At 46.5% G+C, this 26,132-nt stretch overlaps 1 protein-coding gene across 1 annotated transcript in view; it reads right to left on the reverse strand.

Moving 5' to 3' along the window:
* Nucleotides 1–1,318: 1,318 nt before the first annotated feature.
* The window catches only part of LOC147708117 (zinc finger protein PLAGL1-like), a 149,073-nt gene continuing 124,259 nt past the window's right edge, over nt 1,319–26,132 (reverse strand). Inside the window, exons 4-5 of the mRNA XM_086925308.1 lie at nt 19,792–20,282; nt 1,319–5,777 (exon numbers count right to left, since the gene is read on the reverse strand). Coding sequence (XP_086781434.1) covers nt 4,508–5,777; nt 19,792–20,282 — 1,761 coding nt within the window. The 3' untranslated portion in view covers nt 1,319–4,507. The remainder of the gene's footprint in view (nt 5,778–19,791; nt 20,283–26,132) is intronic.

The following is a 26,132-nucleotide window of genomic DNA, read 5'->3' on the forward strand; positions in this document are numbered from 1 at the left end:
GTGACCAGAGATGTGGTCTTTACGCGGGATGTCTAGTATGAGTCTGGCTGAAGCGTTCTGGATGCGTTGGAGTTTTTTCTGGAGTTTTGCGGTGGTACCGGCGTATAGGGTGTTTCCGTAGTCCAGGCGGCTCGTGACCAGTGCGTGGGTGACCGTTTTTCTAGTTTCGGAGGGGATCCAGCGAAATGTTTTTTTGAGCATGCGAAGAATGTTGAAGCAAGATGATGAAACGGCGCTGACTTGTCTGTTCATCGAGAGTGAGGAGTCCAGGATGACGCCCAGGTTCCGTGCGTGGTCCGTCGGGATGGGTGCTTTTCCAAGGGCCTCTGGCCACCAAGCGTCATCCCAGGCGGAGGGGGAGGTACCTAAGATAAGGACTTCTGTTTTGTCTGAGTTCAGTTTCAGACGGCTGTGCTTCATCCACTCGGCTACTTCTTTCATTCCTTCATGTAGGTTGGTTTTGGCAGTGTTAGGGTCTCTGGTGAGTGATAGGATCAGTTGAGTGTCATCAGCGTAGGAGATGATGTTGAGGTTGTGTTGGCGTGCGATGACCGCGAGGGAACTCATGTATACGTTGAAGAGGGTGGGGATGAGTGAAGATCCTTGTGGTACGCCGCAGATGACTTCAGTGGCCTCTGACTTGAATGGTGGGAGGCGGACTCTCTGGGTTCTTCCGGTGAGGAACGAGGTGATCCATTCCAGTGCTTTTCCTTGGATTCCGATGTTTCTGAGGCGCTGTAAAAGGGTGCTATGACAGACTGTGTCGAAGGCTGCGGAGAGGTCGAGGAGGATGAGGGCGACTGTGTCTCCATTGTCCAGTAGAGTTCGAATGTCGTCTGTTGCTGCGATGAGGGCGGTCTCAGTGCTGTGTTTGGCTCGGAAGCCGGACTGTGAGGAGTCGAAGGATTTGTTGGTTTCGAGGAAGGCGGCGAGCTGGTTGTTGACAGCTTTCTCGATGACTTTGGCCGGGAATGGAAGGAGCGAGATGGGGCGGTAGTTTTTGAGTTCGGTGGGGTCAGCTGTGGGTTTTTTCAGAAGGGCGCTGAGTTCTGCGTGTTTCCAGCTTTCCGGGAAGGTGGCGGAGTTGAGGGAGCAGTTGATGACGTCTCCGAGGTGTGGTGCTATGATGGAGTCTGCTTTGTTGAAGATGTGGTGAGGGCATGGGTCTGTGGGGGATCCTGAGTGGATGGAGTTCATCAGGCAGATGGTGTCCTCAGTGGAGATTGGGTTCCAGTTCACCAGCATGCTCAGGTCAGATCTACCAGGTTGCACAGTTCTCGTGGTATTGATATCCCATCGAGGTCCGTGTGCTGCGCTAACTCCCATAATATCTGCCACTAAAAACGAGAAGCTGCATCAGCCCCTGCATGTTCAAAGCCAGGAATATGCCTGGCACTGACTGTAATACCATCCCTAAGCTGGCAGCCTATCAAATTCCTCAGCAAGCGGAACACTATTGAGCAATGTGCTGCCTGCAAATTCAAAGCTTGGACGACCGCGTGGTTGTTTACCCATAATGTAATCTGCTTGTTGGCAAGACGTTCTTCTCATATAGAAAGGGCGACTATGACTGGGAAGAGTTCAACTACTGCCACCTTTTTGGGGATCCCTTCCTCATGCCAACTTGACGGGCAGCGGGCTGCTGCCCAGGTGGAGCTGAAGATGGCCCTGAAGCCTTCGCTCCTAGCTGCATCAGAAAGTTTCAGCTGCTTTGCAGTCATCCCGGATTCCCACCAGATCAGGGTCCCATTGACATCTGCTAGCAATGCTGCACAATGTCCCAGATCCACCTTTACCCCTTATGTCAGTCTGACCTGTGCTGCCTCTTTGTCGCTCCTCTTGTTACCCATCCCAGTCGCCTAGTGAAAAGCCTCCCTGCTGGTATCACCTAGTTGGTAAAGTTAAGTTTGACTAGAAGCTGTTGAATTTCACCCAGCATAGCTTTCTTCTTCTCTAGTACTACCCTTATTGTGGTTCAGGTCCTCCATCTTTGTGCTGGCATTCTGCACTGGTTGTGCATGGTGTCCAACTCAATGCCCAGGAAGGAGAGTTGTGTAGTAGGGCCTTCCGTCATTTCCTGAGTCAGTGGCACCCTCAGCTCTTCAGCCAGATTCACAAAGTGCCCCAATAGACCCACACACTCAGCAGAGCCTGGTTTGCCAATGAACAAAAAGTAATTTAGGTAATGAATCCTTGCCCCTGGTTTTGTGAGGCATGGCCTAATTAACCTTAAAACGCACGGATAGTACGAACCAGACGAGGTACACTTGTAAGACATGGGTAAGGGCCTGTTCCTCCTCAACATTGGGGGGGCTCTCAAGTTACTAGGAATCAGCTGGGAAGTGTCAGGAGGTGAGCAAGTGGGGGAACTGCCCGAGGTCCTTAAACCACAGGCAGCATGGCAGGATACGAGAAGGAGTGCAATAGCCAAAGGTGGAGCTGCTCAAGCATGTGTCCTTGGAGTGCCTTATGGCAGGGAAACAGGGAGCAGGCTATAGGTTAACATGGAGTCAGCAGAGGGTGGACACAGCACTAGCAGTTCGGGTGAGGCATGAGGGCTGCCCACAACCCTTAGCAGCAAGATGTAGCCTGGAGGCAGCAGGTGAGGTGCTAGACCTTTGCTGAGAAGGGGCATTCGCCCAGGGCGCTGTCATAGGATGTTGTCATGGGCCAAGGGCTGGACTTGAGCTGCAGACAAGTGGGGCAATGATGAGGTTATGCTTGGTTAAATTTGAACTGTGTGTGTTGTTCATTCAACACGTGAATAAAGAAAAGCTGGGCCCGTTTTGCACCATCAGAGGCTTGTTACATTGGTTTTCACAGGGCAAAGTGGGGGGTATGTATTGGGCTAGGAGTTTGTGGGTACGCGGCCATCTGAGAGGGGATTCGAAATCGTGTTGTTGAAATCTAGTGTGGCGAGGGGTATGTTGTGTTGCTTAGAGATGGGCACTGGTGAGAGGATATGGAGCACAGGGGAACAAATTGCCAGTCACTATATCTTTCCTCTGGGGCTAGAGTGTAAACAAGTGGATACAGGGATCAGGGGACTTGCCAATTTTAATTCACGTCAGGGGACAAATTGTGCTATCTTCCATAAAATCCCTTCATCTACTTGCAGCAAAATATACAAAGGCTGTGCAACTGGGATTCAAATCCTGAACTGTAAAATGTGTTTTTCTCCTTCAACAACTTGAGGAAATGTATGGCTCAGCTACAGTTCTTTTCCCTTGGGCTTTAAGACTGTAATAACTTCAGGATAAAAGCAGCCTTGACAAAAAAGACACATAACATAAAGCAGTGATGGCCGGTAGTTCGAGCATGAAGGCCGATGGGCCACACACACACACACACTCACACATGCACACTAACTTGTACCCATCCATTCACTAGAAAGCACATATACTCACACCATTCACAAATACACACACATGTACACACCCAACCGCAGCACGCATGCACAACTACACATATATTCATACATACACACATGTACCAAACATTTTACATTTCTTTTACCAGTCCGCAGCAGGGATCTCAGGGTGTGGGAGTGAAACCTCAATGGTTCCTAGATGATTGGGACTGCCATCTTCTCTCATTGGCTGCCCTGGATATGGGTCAGCCAATGAGAGGAGGTAGTAGTCCTTTTCAGGGTGGGATGGGGTCAGTGAAACTACAGACTCCATCCCACTGTTTGAAGAGGCATCACTGATGGCCAGTCGTCCCTTGGCACTTCAAGGCTTAAAACTGACAAGCCGAGGTACGAGTCTATATGTGATGTGCCCCATCATAATGATGGGGTGGACCACCAAGCAAACAAAACTGTGAAATCTTCAGTCTGGCAAAGCTAAGCTGAGGAATCCAGGAGCCTGCGCATTTACTGCATGCAGAGTGCCTGGCTGCCTGACCTGAACATGAAGAGTGTCTGTCAGGCTGACCTTTGCTCATGTTTGCAAAAATGTTGAAAGGTGGGGTGCCTCCACCCATAAGGAAGGGCTGCTACAGTCAAAAAGGTTAACAGTACCTAAAACATGTTTTTGACAATGAGTTCACAGAAATCTCAACAACTTATTAAATAAATAGAAAACCCAAATTGATAACCTGGATTTTTCTACAACGCATGTTAACTTAAGTGCTTTCAGAATAAGCATACTGGACTGACTTCAATTTCCTACATACAATGCTAAAGTCGGTCACGCAAATTGCTTATGATGATGCATGGCTCAAACGGTTGCATTGTCATTTCTGTAGCAGCGGTAATTGACTGAGTAGAAATGTACAATTCTTACATTTGTGATTGTGCGTTTCAACTTGATGAAAACTACACATCTTAAGAACAGGGTTTGATTCAAAACGTGTAGAAAACTATAATAGAACAAAGGACTATAAATCCACACAAATAAACACTATTTCAAATATAAATCGTATGCATTCTCTAGGATTTCCTATTTTAAAATTGTTCAGCAAATGCTCAAACATTTTGTACACTGGTTGAACAAAAAAAAAGTAGTCACTTGAATGCATGATGAAAATGAGGCAGGGCTGGTGAAGTAGAGGAGAATGAGTGAAGATACCGCGGAAACTGGTGGAGACTTGCTCCACTCAAGGGAATTTGCATATCCTGTGATTGATGTCCAGGGAAGGTCCCTCCATGGAGAGCCAGCTCATTTTCGAGATGCATGGGCATGTCCACACAAATATTCTGATTACCACCAAGAGGGAGCTGCCACAATCCCAGAATATGAGAGATCTCCTGGGAAGTCATGGCAACAGTATCTGAAACTGGGATTTCATCTTTCTGCACTGTATACTCACAAGAATCATCTGTGGATGAGGAGGAAGCTTGCATACTAACCTCCAAGTCAGTTTTGTGAGGCGAGAGGGTTAATGGCAAAGGCAGTGCCTCATTCATATTCACATTATAAGCCTTTGCATCCAACATGACTGGCTGCTCCTTGGTAAGCGTTGAGGTAAGTGAGGTAGAAATTGACTCATACTTATTGAGCAGGAGTTTCTGACTATTGGTGACAGGATGTAAAGATGATGTGGAATGATTTGACAAATGCTTACCTAAAGGACCTATCCTTTGTGCAAAAGCTGCAGATTGCATGGGATGTGTGAATTCCTGGCTAAGCCTACCATGAAAATGTGTGCCACTGTGCTCTTCTTGTAAACTGATGTCACTTTGTACATGATTAACATCAGGAAAGGAACGCAGAATAGTATCATCTTCCTTGAGTCGAAATGTAGATATGGGATCCAAGAAACTTTGAAAATCCTTATTCCCCAGCCTTCCCTTGAGCAACTCCTGAGAATGGGTTTTCTTGGTGTGTCTAGTCAAGTGATCTTTGCGCCCAAACCTCTGGTCACAAAATTGGCAAACAAAGTCTTTGCAGCCTGTGTGGACCACCATGTGACGGCGCACATCCTTGCGAGTGTAAAAATGGCGATCACAGTGATCGCATTTATGTTTCTTTTCTTTGATACCTCCAGATGGTTTTCCTGCATGGGATTTGAGGTGTTCTAGTAGGATGGCTGTATTTTCAAAATCCTTAGTGCAAACACGGCAAGTCAGGTCACCACTGGTGGCTGCATGAAGGGCCAAGTGCCTTTTGTAGCCCAACTTGGTGTTGTATTTCTTACCACACTCCTCACAGTTGAAGGACATCTTGTTGGGGTCATGAGTATGTAGATGATTTTTTAGGTGGTCTTTTCTGTGGAAGGTTTTATCACAATAAGAACATGCGTGAGACTGCTGGGGGGAATGAGTTGCCATGTGCCTGTAACAAAACAAACAAAAAGTTGAAGTGGTTTGACGGCAAGGCAGAAAAGACTTTCTTCCTACAAGACTATCCTATCAGGACAAGCAAGGATAGCCGATTTAAGAGTTGCAGACACCAGAAGCTGGGATCATCTTAACAACAATGACAGGTTTTATTTGGAAAATTCTGCAGTTCAGTCCTTAGGTACAACAAATATCTCTTTAAAACGTATGATCATCGTTAAAAACATGGTATAAGGATTATTAATCTCACTTTTGGAAAAAGACAACTGTGGGGCAGTAAAGCACTTGTTGATTTAGAGTTCAGGGCACTGGTCACTGCATCACAAACATGACAGATATCCCGTCCCCCATATTACAAGTGTCCTTGGATATAATGCACTTGTAATACAGCGGACGGGGTATCCATCACATTTGTGATGAAGTAACCAGTCTGCCAAACTCTAAATCAGGCCCTTAATCTTGTAAATTCTTCTCAGAGTGAAGTTGCAGTAGGGCACACAAACTATAATAGAAAAGGCTCTACTGAGACAAAAGTTACATCTTCAAAGCGGTACAAAAAAGAAAGGAATATTCAAAAAACAGAATAGCAGCAAGACTGATTAATTCCTGTAAAAAAAGTCTGACTCATTTTAACCATCAAATGCAATATGTTATTAATTACTGAAAGGGTGAGTGAGGGCTTATGGGTGACAGGAAAAAGCGTGATTCCCTTGAGAGAGCGCAAAACTGAGTTAGAAATTATAAGAGGTGCACCATATCCATGAATAATCAGCACCCACATATATAAAGGACTTTAATCATGTTTAAATGTGATGTAGGGCTATAAAATAATGTGCCAGAATTTACATAGAGTAACGTAAAGTGTTTTGAAGGTATTAATGCCACTTTAATTTAGAAGTATTGTTTGCAGTGGAGTATTTACCCAATTCATTAAAGTATTAAGATGCTTTATTAGAAATTCATTATTGTATTCATATAACGAGATAGAAGTGCTTGAATTAGAAAATGTGTTTAGAAAAATGTATTTTTGCTATAATGATGAAGGCCTAATGGACGAAAATGTATTGCTCATGTTAGGATGTGATACCCAGAAACGTGCAGAGGCCCAGGTGGGGAAAAAGACTGTGTAGGCCGAATTGAGAATGTTTCACTTGACATTAAATCATGGAAATGTCTTTTCTAGAAGGTTGCTTTAGAAAATTAATTGCAAGTAACATGGAACTGTGAGACGATTTATGTGCGTTCTTTTGCAGGTGCAAGGTTAACTAGAGGTTGTAGAAGAAGGGCCTATTGTGTATGAGCGTTAGGATGGTAGTCCCAGACATGGAGGAGTGGCTGCGGAATTTAGGGAAGCAACTTCAAGAGAAGAAGGCTCTGGGACCCAAGGACGTTTTCAACGGCCAAGGATGAAGATGTCGTAATGGAAATTACTGAAAGATAATACCTTAGAGAGGGGCGTACCTTAGGGCGTGTCGCCCATATTGTTGGGTTTTGTATTAGGGACAGCACCCCGAAGCAGAGAGAGAGCAGATGCGCATGAGGGCGAAGGAAGATGTTGGTCAGGCAGAGAGCTTTGCTATGCAAGAGGGGTTCTTAGGCTAAGTCCGAACAAAGTGAGTGTGCTTCTTTGGAAGTCACCACGGCTGACACCTTTGATAGGAGGGAACTTTGTTAAGTAGGGATGTCACTTAGTATAGTGTAGGGACAGAGTAATCTGGATTTATTCCTTCCTTTTGCGATGCCTACTAAAACCCAGGTTATAGCAATTCTTGTTAGTCTGATGATTTTGGAATTGATACTTGTATTGTTTCTTAGTCGATTAAGACTTTCCGTAGAATTATGTTTGTATTAGAGCCTGTTTATCTTCTGAATCTTTTGCTGAGGTGTTTATATACCCAACTGTTTTTGGCTTTGTAATAAATCTTTAAACTCGATCTTTAGTCAGTGGTTCTTTGGGGAAAGCAATTGGGATCGTGCAAGTTGATGCTACATTGTTAAGAGAGATTGCCTTCTACACTCTATGACAGGTAAAAAGGTCTAGTCAACCTGTGACGGGATTCCAGAAAAATGCTATTCTGATTCTAGAGTAAAAATCCCGCCTTTCCAGTTGGTAGCAGAGTAGGATGGTTTATCTTCTGGAGTGAGGGTAATCTAGGATAGGTTAAGATTTCCCCAAGGCCCATAGAGATCTGGAGATGTGCGTCCACAGAACAGCGGACGGAGGATGGTGTTCCACGGAAAATGACGGAGAGTGACGGTGCAGCAGAAAGCAGCAGGTCGTAAGAGAGTGAAAAGGGTCATGCGTGTTAGATTGCGGTGTGCATTGTGTTGTTGAATTGTATTGTCTAGCGGAGTTGAGTGCCTGTAGTGTGAAAGGAGATCAGGTTGTGAGCGCGCGCAACCGGTGAAAATCTTAGACTCAAGGAGAGTTTAAGTGGTTCGGGTGTATCGAACACCTACAGTAATTGTCGACCATTGTAAGGGGGTCATGAGGTACCATTGATCGCCCGCAGGACCGAGATAGGGGGAACGAATGTGTGAATGCGTGGGTAACGGACGCTGGTCAGAAGTTGCCGTGTGTATGTAACCTATCAGAGAGGCGATTGTCTGGTCGTTAAGTGGACAGACATCTGCCAGTTCGGTGACAATTACAGTCAGACTGTGGACGTACAGTCAAGGAAGTGGTTGCTTGGTCGGAAGTGATCATTTCAAGTGTATGATTGGGACGCATGCATGACCGAGAGACGAGCGGAGAAAGGAGGGGAACTGCTGCGAAGCGGAGGCGAGTGACGTCAGAAAGAGCCGCGCTGGGATAGGACGGTTAGTGTGGAGCCGCGCTGAGATAGGGTGGTTAGCGAGAAGCGAGTGACGTCAGAAGAGAGCCGCGCTGGGATAGGGCGGGTAGAGTAAAGCTGCGCTGGGATTGGTGGATTGTCATTGGGAAGTAAACGAGCACTGTAAACAAGGAAACGTTGTGGGTTTCATCATGAAATGTCTAAAAGGATTGCGACGCTGCTTTAAGGGAGAAAAGAAGCTAGAACCTCGGGGTGGGGAAGAGGCTCCACCCGAGGATACGCCAGCTCATTACATGGCTACGAATGTTGGGTTACATACCATATTGTGGCTTGAGAACTGGTGTAAGATGACTGACGGAAGTGAGGAATTGACTTTTCCTAGGTACGGGACATTCAGATTGGAGGTGTTGTACCAGTTAAAAGCGACTATGGCTTCTTTGCGACCTTTGCCTAGACCAACACAGTTTGAAGCATTAAATGCATGGATCAGGGCAGCCTACGAAAAGAACAGAGATAGAAGACAGGAAAGAGTGAAGAGATCAGTTAGGGCGGTACAGGACGCGAGGTGGGATGCACTGGCCAAGAGGTGGAGAGTGCAGACCATTGAGGGAGACAGACTGTACCCACTGTTGGTCAATGCAGGGGAGGCGCAGAAAAAGAGTACAGAGGATGATGACAGTGAAACAGACGACAGCCTGATAGAGAGACTGTTGTCGGAGAGACCACCTCCATATAATCCTGAGGTAGAGGGGAGGCCAACGTCACCAATGGGAAGGGAAGCATCTGTAGAGGACGGTGGCATCCCAATGGAAAGCAGCTTGGGCCTAGTAGGGGACAGGTCCGGCTCGGTGGAAGGAGAGAGGGTACCCCAGCTTTCCCCAGAGACAAGAGTTGTGGGAAGATTTACGGTGCAGAAGGTACACGGTGAGGAGGGAGTCGGTTCTCAGAGACTGCCAGACGCCCTTACGGTGCCTGTCACCATAGGTCCCATAGTATCAGTGTACAATCCAGAACAGACACAAGGTGAGAGTCTGCCACAAATAGACAGAGAGAGAAGTACCAGCGAAGGTAGAAGTAATGTGGCGGACGAGTGGAACCAATGGTCCAGACCTATAGAAAGGAGCACTCCTTTGGCAGCATCGGCAGACTCATCCAGAGAACAGGGGGGTTTAAGAGGACCAATGGATTTGAGAGGGCCACGGCCAAGGCCGATTAGAGAATTAAGGCCAGATTTGTGAACTTGGGAGACGGTCGTGGATACCCCGAGCGACCGATCAAGGGAGGATTGTGGTCAGGGAAGTCAGGAGAATAGGGGGGTGTCTCACTGTACATATAATGGAAGCAGACATGAATGGGACCGTGGGGGGGAGGAAAATAGGGGAGCGTCCCCCCCTGCATCTACAGATAGAAGACAAGACTGGGACCGTGAAAGATGGGAGCGAGGAAGTGTTCCCCATAACACACCAGAGGAAGACAGACGAGTGAGTCAGGAATGTAAGGGGAGAGACTCTAGTGAAACCTCTAGTCAAGGCACATTGAGAGCGGTGATAAAGGCAAGGAGAATAGATGTGCTGAGACTTAAATCAGAGGTGGAGGAGATAGTGGAAGGTACAATACCCCTGGAGAGAATAGAACTTTACGAACCAGATGAACTGTTGTTTGTAGCGAAAGATGTTACTCGCAGAGCTAGGACAGCTCACGAGAAGATAACCGAACTAGTGAACAAATACTCAGTGGATCTGACCAGGACAAAGGCATTGCAGGGTGGCCATAGGCTGCAGTATTCAGACCAAGATCTAGACGAGAAGAGAGTGATCGGATTAAAAACCCACATCAGAGAATTAATAGTGGGAATCCGAACATGGGTCCAACTGGACAAATGGGAGGAAAGGTGGTCAAAGAAGAAGAGTGTTAGGCAGAGCGCTATAGAGACATCTCCAGGAGGGGGGTTGACAAATGTAGAGGCGTACCCCTTGAGGGAGGTGGCTCACGGAGGATATGTGCATGTACCCTGGAGCAGGGGAGATTTGGCTGCCTTTACGAACACATTTCCTAAATTGAGGGAGAGTCCAGTAGAATGGTACAAGCAGGTAGAGAGGTTCGTAAAAATATCAAAGGTACTGTGGGTTGATTTGAACACGTTGTTTGACATCGTGGTTCCGGGGGACCTGTGGGTAGCATGTAAAGTCAGCGTTGAATGGCCCACAGAGGAGCCAGAACGAGACACAGTCACGAATGGTCCCTCACCTAGGGTGATAATAAAGTACGAACAGGCGATTACGTGGTTAAAGGCTAAGGTACCACCACAGGACATAGATTGGGTGAAAATAGATCGAACTAGACAAGAACCGAAGGAGACAGTCCATGAGTACTATGAGAGATTATTGCGGATATTCAAGCAGTGCAGTGGATTGGATGTGATGGATCCAAAGGACATGGGACAGTTTGTGTCCAAGTTTGTTCTGGGACTGAGACCCGATATTTGTCTCATGATACAACAACATTTGATTTGTTGGCAGAACAAACCTCTAGACGAGATCCTGAGGTATGCAAGGTACTGCAGTGATGAGATAGACTCTAAGACTAAGAAGCTCAAGGATAAGCTGATGCTAGTCCAGATGCAACCGGGAGGACAGGGTCAGTCTGGAAATGGAACATTAGGGAGGAAATCGGGCGGTCAGAAAAGAGACAACGAGGATGGCCCAAGGCCAAGAGTAGATCTGGCGGCTCTGAAAAAGACAACTAAGTGTCATCAGTGTCATGAGATCGGGCATTGGAGACGCGAGTGTCCCCATAACCCGGAAAATCAGGTACAGGAAGAGGAGGAGGAGAGTCAGGCCCCTCAAGTATCGAGGGCAACAGTAGCTAAGTTCAAGGCGGCAAAAGGGGGGACTCCTGCTCCTAGAGCTCCGGTTCCCCAGCCACCGAAGATTGCGGCAGGGAACAAGGTTTACCAGCAGATGCCTCTCATGGTAGACGGAGACGAGTACTATCACTTTGACCCAGTGACAGGATGGTGCAGTACTAGAGATAGACCAGAGGGGACCCTTTGTAGAAGCTGATGTAGCTGGACACCCCACCACCTTTCTGGTGGATACGGGTGCTACTCGTTCTACGGTACGGTCTGCAGTAGTTCCTAACTTACCACTTTCCGGACAAACTATCCAAGTTGTAGGGGTCGCAAATAGGAGGATGACAAACCCACTGACTGAGACAGTCCCAGTAAAAATAGGGAATTTCAGGGACAGCCACCAATTCGTGGTATGCGATTCTAGTCCTGTGTGTCTGCTAGGAAGGGATCTGTTGTGTAAACTTAACTGCACCATCTACTGTACAGCTAAGGGAGTAGAGTTAGAGACAAATGATGATGATGCTGCCTTTAAGGTTGCAAACACACATGTGTGCATAGAACTGTATCCTGCACTAACGGTGGAGGAACTCCCCTGGGATTTGAGAGAGGCAGTCAGACAGGAAGTTTGGGACTTTACAGGAGAGGAGATTGGATTGATCAAAGGAGTGGAGCCAGTTAAGATTTAAGTGAGACCTAATGCAGAGTTTCCAAGAACACCCCAGTACAAATTGACTCCAGAAACAATTGCGGGAATAAAACCTGTGATTGAATCCATGATTAGACAGGGAATTCTGAAGAAAGTAATGGGCAGTCCATGTAACTCTCCGATCATGGGCTTGCAGAAGCCTAGCGGGAAGTTCAGGATTGTGCAGGATTTACGAAAAGTGAACAACATAGTTGTTCCATGCTGTCCAATGGTACCAAATCCATCAGTGATATTGTTTCAGATTCCAGCACAAGCTGAGTGGTTCACAGTGATTGACTTGTGACAGGCATTCTTCTCAATACCATTACATGAGGAGAGCCAATTTCTTTTTGCATTTAAGCTGGAAGATCGCGTGTTAACATGGTGTTGTATCCCTCAAGGGTATACAGAGAGCCCATCGATCTTTAACCAATTCTTAAAAAGGAATCTTGAGAGTCTAGTACTGCCCCAGAACTCGGTTCTCGTACAGTACATAGACGACCTCCTTGTTGCGTCAGAGACAGAAGATGCCTGTAGAATAGACACCATCGCTTTGTTGAACCATCTGGCAGAAAATGGTCACAAGGTATCTACCAGCAAGTTACAGTACTGTCTGTCTGAAGTCCAGTATCTGGGACACAGAATAGAAAAGGGCAAACGAAAGGTATCTCCAGATAGGATAGAGGCCATAATGAAAATGATGGTGCCCTCGACACAGAGAGAGGTTAGAATGTTTTTGGGAATGGTTGGCTACTGTCGCCAGTGGATTGCTAACTTTTCCCTGAAGGCAAAGCCCTTGCAGAAACTGACGCTCAAGGACGTAAGTGATCCGGTACCATGGGACACAGACTGCATGATGGCTTTCCTTGAGTTGAGAGAGGACTTATGTCGTGCTCCGGCTCTGGGAATGCCTGATTACAGCAAATTGTTTTCATTGTTCTGCTGCGAGCGAGAGGGTTGCGCGTTGGCAGTTTTAACCCAAGATCATGGAGGTGTCAGTAGACCAGTTGCTTATTTCTCGGCTACCTTAGAGTCAGTAGCCGCAGCGTTGCCCGGATGTCTCAAATCCGTTGCTGCAACAGGTGTCAGCATTGAGAGATGTGAAAGCATTGTGATGGGACATCCATTGGTGGTACATGTTCCACATTCAGTAGAACTGTTAATGACCAGGACCAAAACGCAGCACTTGACCAACAATAGGCTCACATGCTACGAGCAGGTTATACTTGCCGCAGAGAATGTGACCCTTAAGAGGTGCTCGGTTTTGAACCCTGCTACGTTAATGCCATTGCCAAATGTCTTAGATGATGATTGTGAAGACCACGACTGCCTTGAGGTGACTGAACTGTGCACCAAACCTAGACCAGACATTGTCGATGAGCCATTGGAAGACCCTGATGAAATTTACTTTGTTGATGGCTCATGCATAAGAGACAGTGCTGGACAGTTAAGAGCGGCTTTTGCTGTTTGCACGATTCATGGGATAGTCGAAGCTGCCTGCCTAGAAGGAGTACACTCCGCTCAGGTGGCTGAGATAATTGCGTTGACGCGTGCCTGTTTGGCAGCCAACAAAATTCGAGTCACCATATACACCGACAGCCGATATGGGTTTGGTGTGGTTCATGACTTCGGTCAGTTGTGGTCTCAAAGGGGTTACATGACATCGTCAGGTTCCCCTATCAGGAATGGAGAATTTGTCGGGTTACTGCTGGAGGCTCTGCAGGGCCCAGCAGAAATCGCTGTGGTGAAATGTACAGCACACAGCAAAGGTGCTGATTTTGTGTCCTTGGGTAATCGTTATGCTGATGAAGTTGCACGCTATTGTGCAGAACAAGGTTACTCATTTACTGATCAAGTTATCGAGGGGATGCAGGGAGGGACCGAGCTAAACATGATACTTGAAGTGGCTGATACCTGGGATGAATTGAGGAAGATGCAGGAACAAGCGTCAGAGTTTGAGAAAAGAGTGTGGGTGACCTCTGGTTGTATCAAAGGGGAACTGGACTTGTGAATTTCAGCTGATGGGAGAGCTGTGTTGCCGAATGAGCTGGTGAGCCCGATGGCTCGACAGATACATGGTCCTGTGCATTTGTGAAGGGATGCAATGATGCGAGTGTTCAGGCAGACTTGGTACAATCCCAAGTTTCGAACGGCTGCGGAAGCAGTATGTCAGAGGTGTGTTACGTGTCAACAAATGAAGGTTGAGAAAAGGACACCAGTCACATTGAGTCACATTGGAAGGTCTGGGGGGCCTTTCAACAGAATGCAACTGGATTTCATTGAGATGCAGAGGTGTAATCGCCTCAGATATGTCTTGGTGATTGTGTGCGTGTTTTCCAGGTGGGTTGAGGCTTACCCAACTCGTAGGTGCGATACACTCACAGTAGCAAAATTATTGTTGAGGGAGTTAGTGCCAAGATTCGGGGTCCCGACCTCTTTGGAATCGGACAGAGGGACGCATTTTAACAGTGAAGTTTTGAAGATGCTCTGCTCTGCACTGAACATTGACCAGAGACTGCATTGTAGCTATCGACCAGAGGCTTCTGGCATAGTAGAGAAAATAAATGGAACCCTCAAAGCTCGAATGGCGAAAGTGTGCTCATCCACGTCCCTGAAATGGCCAGATGCTTTACCGTTGGTGCTAATGAGCTTACGTAGTACACCAGACAGGAGGACAGGACTCTCACCCCATGAGGTGTTGATGGGGAGGGCTATGAGATTGCCGTCCGTCCCTTCAGCAGCCTTGTTAAATATCACAGATGATCTGATTCTTGACTACTGCAAGGGACTATCTGATCTCATCCATTCTGTGTCTCTTCAGGTGCAGACTGCTGAAATCCCGGCTTCTAGAGACCTTTGTCACGACCTGTGTCCAGGTGACTGGGTCCTGGTGCGGAATCACGTGAGAAAGAGCTGCCTGGATGTGCGCTGGCGAGGCCCGTTTCAAGTTATCCTGGTGGCGAACACTGCCGTGAAGTGTGGTGGATTGCCGAACTGGATACATGCTTCTCACACCCGAAGAGTCCCAGCACCCCTGGAAGAAACAGCTCCTCTCGTTGATGGAAATCCAGCTGTGGAGGAAGATCCACTAGAGGGGACAAGTCAAGCTGTGGGGGTGTCCGAAGAAGCTGGTAATTCATCCGACGAGCTGAAGGAGGTCACGACGACAGTGACACGGAATCTGCCTCTGAATGGGGAAGTTGCTGTGAAGGTGATCTCAACCCAGAGCAAGCTGAAGGCAGTGATGAGCAGGGTGTGCCAACGAGAAGCAGAGGAGAGAACAGCACAGAGGCTAGTTGGCCTGAGTGGGGAAGACGACTGAATGTGAGGCTGGCCTCTCAAAGAGATCTTGCACCTGTATCTGAAGAATCAGACCCGGAAGGGGAAAACCAAGAGTCAGAGGAAAAAGGTCAGAGGAGATCAAGGAGGGTGAGAGTACCTTGTCGAAGATACGCCACTCCGGAGTGGACCTACACTTTGACAAATGCCAGGTGTACTGAGGTCCGGGAGGGTGAGATCAGTGACTGTGACCAGTACGATCCCCAACGTTAAGTTGGAAGTGATACTGTTGGTACCTGGACTGGAAATTGAAGGCATACTGACACTCACAATTCCTAATCCCCCTTACCTAGGCAAGATACATGACTTAATCCTGAATAGACTGATCTTTCCTACATTTGGTCCTGAGATACCTGCTTATGATTCGGTAGTCCTTCGAATGGAACTTTTGGATTACGTGCTATGTGCAGTTGGAGCAAATATCATCATTGATCAGTAAAGACTTTGTAAATAGCTGTTGAATATATTTAGAGCCGAGTGGAAGAAGAAGAAATTTAGGGACATCCCTTAGAGGACGGAGAAGGGTCAGGGTCGCCTGAATGCGAATGAAAATGGAGAAATGAAAGGGGATTTCTGCTTCTAGGTGTGGTTCGAGAATTTTTCATAAAGCCAAGAAAAAGACTTTGTGTTGCTGCTGAAGACGAATCACACTGTTTGAGGCCATGGAGGCTGGGAACCCGACTCGTAGGGCAAAGTGTATTATAGACACACTTATAGGGGTAGTGATATTCTTTATATTTTTAGTAGTTTTAGTTTCTTATTTAGCACCACAAAAGCAGGAAGTGGAGGCCGTGGGAACGCCTACACCTACCACTCCTAGCCGGAAAGAGGTCAACATAGGAGCTGAGAAAGCTTTGCTAGTAGAAGAAAGCTGTAGATTACATGCAGATTTGTCTAAAGGAAACTTTGGAAAGAATGCGTATGCAAAGTTGTTGTATGAATACATTGATGCGATGGATGCGAAAGATTGTTATGTGTGTATGCAGTTGCCGGCTTCAGTAGACGAGGGTATTAGATACCATCACCTGCCATTGACATATGGAATTTCATGTAGTTTGCTGCTTAGCATATTTTATGGGCGGAATCATTTTGAATATTTCTTTTCGAATTATGATGCTGTGCTTCCAGAGGTCCCTGCTTATAAACACTTGAACAAGTGGGATTATTATAAGTCAGAGGATAGACTTAGATACTTTTTCATCCCAACACGAGAAATAGACACCTCATATGCTCACCGACACAATTTGACCTGCTCATTGGTAGAGGTAGAGAAGAAGTTCATAGAACAGGTAGAAGATAGGTATCCAAAACAAAAGCAGTTGCAGGCGTCAGGGCAAGGTAAAGTAGATTGGACGGATGAGGAGAAGTTGCATAAGACAAGGGGAAGCTATGGTCCGATGGCATTGGACGAGGTACAGAAAGGGAAGTTGTGCCTGCACAGACCAAAGACGTATTATGAAAATGTGTATGTGGGCCAGACAACTTGTGAACACACTTTCACATTGGAATATTACACCAAGGATTTCCTAAAGAGTGTGGTACAAGTGATCCCTACGGTGTACTTTGTCTGTGGGAAAAATGCGTACGTGAGGTTGCCGGATAAGTCGTATGGGACATGTTACTTGGCGATTATTTTTCCTAAGATATACCACACCGAGGACTTTGCTCTCTTGGAAGGTGGACACTTGACGAGGGTAAAGCGAGGAGAGAGTGCTGGTGCAATAGTGGGTGATGTGTTTGGAGCTGCGATACCAATGTTGGGAGTGATCTTAAATGACGTGAAGATACGGCGGTTGGCAACTGTGGTGGATGAATTGTCAATGAGTACAGCTAAGTCATTGGTGTTGATTGAGGGTGAGATGCTATCGATAAGGACAATGGTTTTGCAGAACCGTCTTGCTCTAGACGTCCTTCTGGCGAAAGAGGGCGGAGTCTGTAAACTTTTAAAGGTTCAGGAATGTTGCACGTATATTCCAGATAATTCCAAGGATCTGAAGAAATATATACGTAACATTACTGCAATTCATTACGAAATTGAGGATCTGACGCAAGAGAATGCATGGGAAACAGTCGGCAAGGGATTTGGAAATGTTGGGAACTGGTTTGCAAGCCTGGGAAGGAGTTTCCTTGGATACATACTGAAACCCCTTATCATCATAGTGGCATGTGTGATCGGATTATGGGGTTTGCTGAGACTGTATAAACGGTATAGGTCAAATAGGCTGACAAGGTCGATGAGAGTACAAGAGCAGAGAATGGAGAACTTGCAAGACAATCAATATCGAAGTCTAAGGGCATTGGAGATGCTCAAGCGAGGGAAACTTGCAGCAAGTTCTGTGTAGCTCGGTTCCTACCCTAAGAGACGTTGGGTTGGTGGTGATGGCACAGGTCATCAAAGGGGGGACTGAGAGAGAGCAAAACTGAGTTAGAAATTGTAAGAGGTGCACCATATCCATGAATAATCAGCACCCACATATATAAAGGACTTTAATCATGTTTAAATGTGATGTAGGGCTATGAAATAATGTGCCAGAATTTACATAGAGTAACGTAAAGTGTTTTGAAGGTATTAATGCCACTTTAATTTAGAAGTATTGTTTGCAGTGGAGTATTTACCCAATTCATTAAAGTATTAAGATGCTTTATTAGAAATTCATTATTGTATTCATATAACGAGATAGAAGTGCTTGAGTTAGAAAATGTGTTTAGAAAAATGTATTTTTGCTATAATGATGAAGGCCTAATGGACGAAAATGTATTGCTCATGTTAGGATGTGATACCCAGAAACGTGCAGAGGCCCAGGTGGGGAAAAAGACTGTGTAGGCCGAATTGAGAATGTTTCACTTGACATTAAATCATGGAAATGTCTTTTCTAGAAGGTTGCTTTAGAAAATTAATTGCAAGTAACATGGAACTGTGAGCCGATTTATGTGCGTTCTTTTGCAGGTGCAAGGTTAACTAGAGATTGTAGAAGAAGGGCCCATTGTGTATGAGCGTTAGGATGGTAGTCCCAGACATGGAGGAGTGGCTGCGGAATTTAGGGAAGCAACTTCAAGAGAAGAAGGCTCTGGGACCCAAGGACGTTTTCAACGGACAAGGATGAAGATGTCGTAATGGAAATTACTGAAAGTTAATACCTTTGAGAGGGGCGTACCTTAGGGCGTGTCGCCCATATTGTGGGGTTTTGTATTAGGGGCAGCACCCCGAAGCAGAGAGAGAGCAGATGCGCATGAGGGCGAAGGAAGATGTTGATCAGGCAGAGAGCTTTGCTATGCAAGAGGGGTTCTTAGGCTAAGTCCGAACAAAGTGAGTGTGCTTCTTTGGAAGTCACCACGGCTGACATCTTTGATAGGAGGGAACTTTGTTAAGTAGGGATGTCACTTAGTATAGTGTAGGGACAGAGTAATCTGGATTTATTCCTTCCTTTTCCGATGCCTACTAAAACCCAGGTTATAGCAATTCTTGTTAGTCTGATGATTTTGGAATAGATACTTGTATTGTTTCTTAGTCGATTAAGACTTTTCCGTAGAATTATGTTTGTATTAGTGCCTGTTTATCTTCTGAATCTTTTGCTGAGGTGTTTATATACCCAACTGTTTTTGGCTTTGTAATAAATCTTTAAACTCGATCTTTAGTCAGTGGTTCTTTGGGGAAAGCAATGGGGATCGTGCAAGTTGATGCTACATTGTTAAGAGAGATTGCCTTCTACACTCTATGACAGGTAAAAAGGTCTAGTCGACCTGTGACGGGATTCCAGAAAAATGCTATTCTGATTCTAGAGTAAAAATCCCGCCTTTCCACCCTCATTATTTTTGTCCACACAGTGGGGAATGCGTGGTTTCCGATTCCAAGTAAAATGAAATTACTTTGCCACCAGAAGTTTTACTACACAAAATGTATCCAAGTATAGCATTTTGAATTTGCATTACAAAACAGATCCCTAATGAGGAAAATGTTCGAAGGTGAGAAACATTGCATCTGCAGCATGTAATTCCCCATTCTTATTTCTCAAACTCGCATTGTGGCGTAAAATTGCCCCACTGCGAAGCCACATGGTGCAGTATGGATTTACTCCTGATATGATGTTGACCACACAGTATATATATGACTAGTTCAAAATAAAAACCTGAACCTACCATACATCTGAAAAGAGGCGTCTGCTCTATTAACACTCTACATCCCTCTTCACTGAGCTTTTGAACACAATTTAGTCAATTTTTAACAACTTGCAATATTTACAGCATATTTAATAATTATGTTTTAAATAGAACAGGACATTGCTGAAGCACAACGTACAACCTGAAAACTCACACATTCTATTGTATTAAAATGGTTTACCTTATTAATTTATATTTAGAAATGAAAGCTTTGGCACATTCCGGTTGTGGGCATCTGCACAGACGCTCTCCTGTGTGGGAGTAACTGTGAACGGTTAGTTTTTCAAAACAGCCGAATACCTTTCCACAGACACGACAGGGAAAGGCCTCTAAATGAGTGGAGTCTCTTCCCTTTTTTCTGGGCATTGAAGACTTGGCATTTCTTCTCTTTGCACCCCTGGTAGAAGGAGCAGGCTCACTTGCTGAGCTGGAAGGGCTCAACTTTATAATAGAAGTACTTGAAACGCCCCCTTGACGAGGCACAATGTTCGTTCCCAATTCAGGCTCCTTCAGTTTCACTTTGTTTTTCACCTTTGCTTTCATTGGCCCTAATAATTTTGGTGGTGTATCGCTGATTTTTTTTTCATTGACACATTGGTGAGATTCCAGTGACGCAGTACTGCTGAAAAGGATGGTACATCTGGGGCATTCCCACTCATCAATAAGCGTAGTCTGTGAATGCAAGAGAAAATAGATCATACGCTTTTCCACAATCAAAATATTCAGAAATAACAATAAACGCATTTTTTATTTTATTAAACCGAACCTAGCCTGAGAGGGCTGCAGAGCCCTGAGCATGTCCACAGAATATGGAGCCTACATGATGACGAGGGAGACAAGCAGGTAACTTTACAATGAGAACTAAGGAAATTAACCTAAACTTTCTTTTACTGATGATCAATCAAACCGCTTTGTGAAAAAATACTTTAAATGTTTGGATTTTAGAAGGCTCCATTTAAATGCCTGCGGGTACATGGTTGCTGATGCCTAGAATGAGAAGAAATCCGTTTGGCCATATGAATTAAAAATATACTACACTTAGTTTTGTCGACTCTTATAGCTTCAAATTCATTTAGTCTATAAGGCTTTTACATCTAAGAAAAAAATTCTTGATGATGGAATAGATGGTGAATTATACAAATACTAGATTAAAAAAAATATTGTGTGACATGAATATTGTCTCAAATATATCATGGAACAAAATATCAAGGCAAGAATATTTGTTTCTGATATATAATAGTGTTGACAAGAACATAGTTTTGAATATTGTTTACCTCAATATAGTAACATAAATATTGTTTTTTGATTAATTCAATGGGATATATTCACAAGAACGTGTGATAACTACTCCAAGAGTAGCGTAACGCAACTTTCAACATCGCAGCCCATCGTGGGAAAATAACCCTGTGTCAACGTGGAATGCACAACAATGCGGAAGCATGCGATAGTCATCAGATAAACGTGCAAAACGTGAATGCAAAAAAACATGCAATGAGGCCAATCGCAGTACAAAAATCTGAGAAAACCAGTCACCGTACTGCAAATCCCACGCGTCTGGCAGGAAAATTAACTATAAAAGAAAAAAAAACATTTCAAACTGCGTAGTACCATGGATGCACCCGGACCGAGTGCAGAGGATTAGCTGAACCCCACAAGCACTGGAGACCCAAATGGAAATATGTCAGGCCATCATCAACAACATCAATGCAGTCGGAGTGGCGAGGAGGTCACTGGAGGAGGTCAGGAGGCGCTGACATGAAATGCACAGCCAAACCAAGGAGAAGCTCTCCGCCAACAGGAAAGCAGAAAGGGCGACTGGAGGTGGGAGTCCTGCGACACAGGAGGAGATTGATAACCTGGAGGAAATGGTGGCCACAGTCAGCAGTGTGGAGACTGTGGCAGGAATTGGGGGCCTGGACACAGCACGATACAACCTGACCGAACAGTACCAGGGTGAGTAACGACCAGGTACTGGGTGGATGGGGGAGATGGGAACAATGGCACACATGCACAATTATGTGTAGCACACTGCACACCCACAATGACCCTGGATCATGTCACTGAGAGCCTTGGCACACTCCAGTACACATAGAAATGCCAAATAGGCCCCCGTCCACAATGTGCACAAAGGGGCCCTCTCCAGATCATCAATAACACAACGGACCCATGCAGATGTGCGGAATCCAGCAAAACAGCGGCTCTGTGACCCACACTGAATATGCAAGTAACACTGCATGCCCATTAGCATGGCATGAGCCAAACACATGAGATGGCCCACAAATCGACATGGAGGTAGCCCAGAGCGGATCACATCCATAAAGGAGCAGGTCACACTCCGACATGTCCATGTGTACACACAACCCATGCCGTACAATACACGCAGCAGACAAACAATACACCAGGCCACAAAATCGGTACGAGAGTACATATGACCCACGTCAAAAACAAAACAGGACCCGAAAAGCACACAATTTAAAGGCACTCCGCCTCAAAGGGAGAAGGCTATACGAAATCAGAGCTGCAGGGGCAACTTCCCCACAATGCAGCAAACACACATAGCAATCACAGAACATCAGCAATGATGGCAATGAGGCACAAAGTGCAACACCAGCACCATAGGACACAACACACAACAGGTCCCATATGTGCGTAGTAACTGTCAACTCAGACCAGGCATTGCATGACAGTGTGTGATGACAATGCACGGGTACTACCACACATCCGTCATGTAGTTGAAAAACTCACTGACTGCCATCCAATAGCCAGCTACACCAAAACACTCACAATGTACATTTGCATCTGCAAATCTCCAACATACATGTACAACTCTGTTAACCTGCATCTCCCCTTTCACATTGCAGAGGGACAAACAACACCTCCTGCAGACCAGACATATTTTCTGCGACGATGAATAGGACCCCCTGGTCATCTGCACCGACACCCTCCAACGGATCGTAGATAGCCTCCGCACACCATCCCTAGAAGCAGGGCTGGCCACCTGCCCCGAGGTGAGCCCACCACCTACACAGACCACACAGCAGGAAACACACATCACCACGACTTCCTCTCAGCACCCACGACCAATTCATGGAGTTTCAACAACGTATGTGGCGTTGCCAGGTGGAGTTGGCTGACCAGCTGCGGGTGGGCTTCGAACTCGTGGCAGCCAAACTCGATGCCATGCATGGGTGTCTAAGTCCCATCAGGGACCTCGTACAGTCCCTATCAGACAACCCCTGTACGCACAATGCTCCACTACAGACCTTGGCTGACCTTGCTGGGGCAATTAATCTAATACAAGAACTGTGTGGTCAGACGGGCACCAGCGATCAGAGCACAGAGCTTGCACAGATGCAGAGGTCAATGGGACCATGGAGCAGATGCAGGCTGGAAGTCTGTCTGCCACGGCTGGACACCAGCAAGTAGTAACTGGGAACCTCGATGCCCTGCAGTACTTCATCTTGACATTGCTGCTACTGAGCCAGCCCCAGATGACTGCAGCAGGAACATCGACACACACAGCTCAGAGAACTGATATGTCTGTGGCACACAGTGATGCTGCACCATCACCTTCACAGTCTGTTGTGTTAGTGGCACACAGTGATGCAGCCATCACCCCGCCACACACACCGGACACACCGGACACAGAACCTGTATCAGGGGAGTAAGAAGGGAATGTGAATTACTTTGTGAGGAAGGAGGCAGTAGCATCCATCAACGCCATATGCCCGGTTATGACCTATGCATCATGCCCTTGGAAACACCTCATACTGACCCCCGGAACACTCTGCGGCATGCACCCGGACCCCGACACAGACTGCCATTTCATCACTGCTGGCCAATCCAGTCCTGCTGCGGCCTGCACTCTCCCCCTTCCTAATCCCGAAAGGACTGTGTTTGGCCCACCACTGGGCTTCTACGAGATTTGGGCTTAGATGGCCATGTACAGCACCAGCTCCGTCACTCACCTGAATGTTCATAAAACATTCTAAATCACACGGAAGTGTCATTACTATGTTCACTCATGTATGGAAGTATGGCTGGATGTAGGGACAATGATTGCACATGAAGTTACACCATGGTAACTTAAATCTATGCACATTTGTATCCCTGAGACACATGGCAAATTAGTTGACTGTGAAGGTGAGTACTAGCTGTGTCTCCATAGCATATCAATAATAATCTCACAACCCAACCAAACTAGGCACACGTACATGTGTTGAATAAGGCTGTGGCTAGGACTGACCAAATCGGTAGCAGGCGAGGAGTGGTGGCCTACATCACGTGACAACAGAACAGCACGTCGCATATCCACTTACATACATCTGTGTGGACACATTCTGTTATGATGTATGACATTGCTCCACATGGTCAGAGGTTGCACACCATACTCACATTGCTGAAGTCACGTAAGTGCACGTTGCCCAGCACCTATCCCAAAACAGTGTCTGGCTCACAGAGGTTGAAAATGCAAAAGGGACACACCACCATTGCACATGCATCAGTCAGTCCCTTCCTGTATAGGGACGATGCTCATTGTGGCACACGAGTGGACAATCTAATCAAGACACCTCACAGTTAGACACCAGTGGGGTGACCTAGACTTTATAGGCATGCACGTGTCAGTACGGATGAGGCAACCGCCACAACAGGCAAGGACACGCTTAAGACACTTGCACGCAGCATGGGTACATGTTAAGGTTCATACATTGTTGCAACAATGGCCGAAAATCATCACAGATGGCAACACTCCCAGCCCACCCTGCCTTGCTGGATGAGTCAGGTGTTGTTTGACGTCTGCCCATTGCCCTGTGTGAGGGGGCATGACTCACTGCCAAAGGTATCTGCATAGTGCTCTGCCACCAGAGTGCGCTGATTGTCAGCTCTGCTGACAGTGATCAGTTGAAAGGGTCCGACAGGTTCACATATCGTGTTAAGATTGCCATGTGCGTGCTCTCCCCCAGCAGTGTGTCCGAATTGGCAACATTGCAAAACAACACTGTGTTGCTGCGAGCATGCACCTGCATCACCTTGCACAGGTGTGTGTACACATGTGTTGTTCCCTCGCACATACATTCAGAGTCCGGACGATGGCAGACGTTTCCACTGTTGTGGTGGGATATGTGAGCAATCCCCATGATGCTACTAGTTGTTGGGACCTGTGCTGTAACAATTAGATGTGGCTGCAGGTACGGAGTTACTCGTCCATGAATGCCCATGTAGGTTCATGTGCAATGTGTTCCAATAGTACGACGTTGTCATGTGCAAGGAACACCAGGGTGAGCCAATCCATTTACTGGTCCAGGAAGGTGTGCTCAGCCCATGCATTTTCACCAATCCGCAATACCGCCCAATAGGGGAGTGCCTCTATGTGGTCACTGCACACGCGCACAACTGCCAATACATACGCAGTATGTCAAGGCATCCCATGCACGGCTGTCTCGGTTACACTCCTGTTTGTGATCCAACAGGGGGCGCAGACACAAGCCATAGTCCGATTCATCTACAGTTGTGTTGGATAGGCAGACTTCCACGGGACACTCAAATGTGCATGTTCGGCAGTGGAACCAGGGCTGGACACAGGTGACATAGGCAATGCAGAAGCTGAGCAGGTAACTGATCCGCAGCACTGCCAGTGGCACTGCGCCCAGTAAATGCAGCATACGTGCACGGTAGTGTTCCACGTTACAGAGGTTGTGCATGTGCCCGATATGGCCTGCCATTGCCTTGCTGAGTCTCGTGAAACCGGCAGTCTTCTGAACTGCGGGATTTGTGGGAGGATATATCACAGCTCTAGGCAATTATTTGAATGTGTGTGCAACGTTGGGCTGAATGGGTTGCTGTTTCCATGACTGTCAAGGGCATCCCATGCGGGGGTCCCTAAGGCAGGAGCTTCTCTTGCTCTCTCCCTCTCTTTCCTTTGTTGGGTGCATAGCGCACCTTCTTCTCTTGGATTTAGTCTTCCAGGCTGTGTCCTACGGAGTGTCCAGTGAGGACCCGCTAGGACTCATCCGAATGGTTGTTTAGTCTTTTGTTTGTATGGTGTTTTGTGTTGGTGATTGCATTGCTGTATGACTGATTCTCCTTTTTCTTGCCACGCATGTATGTTGATTTACCTGCTTGTGCGACATCAGGCAACATATTTGTTTTGTGATTCGTGGTGTTGGTGTGCAGTTTCTTGAGCCGGGGGGGGGGTTGCGGGCCTGGGTGTGGTGTTGGTGGGTGTTGTGTCCCTCTTGGGTGTCCGTGCTGCATTTTCAGTTGCTCCATGGCATCTGTTTGTCTTCAGGTGTGGTAGTGCTCCCTTTTGTGGTGCAGACTGTGGTCCGACTTTACTCCAGGTCAGAGCAGGTGTAAATTTCCTGCTGCTAACGCGGCTTATCGTGTGTTTTGTGTTTTTTTCGCGGTTCTGTCTGGTCACTGTGAATGTTGTGGTGTGGTGTTGTTGCGGTTTTTTGGTACAGGAACGCCGGTGCTCTGTTGCGATGTTTTTTGTGGCTGCTGTTGCGGGTTAACTGGTGC

This window comes from Lissotriton vulgaris, chromosome 6 (assembly GCF_964263255.1).
Source record: "Lissotriton vulgaris chromosome 6, aLisVul1.2, whole genome shotgun sequence".
Lineage (NCBI taxonomy): Eukaryota > Metazoa > Chordata > Amphibia > Caudata > Salamandridae > Lissotriton > Lissotriton vulgaris.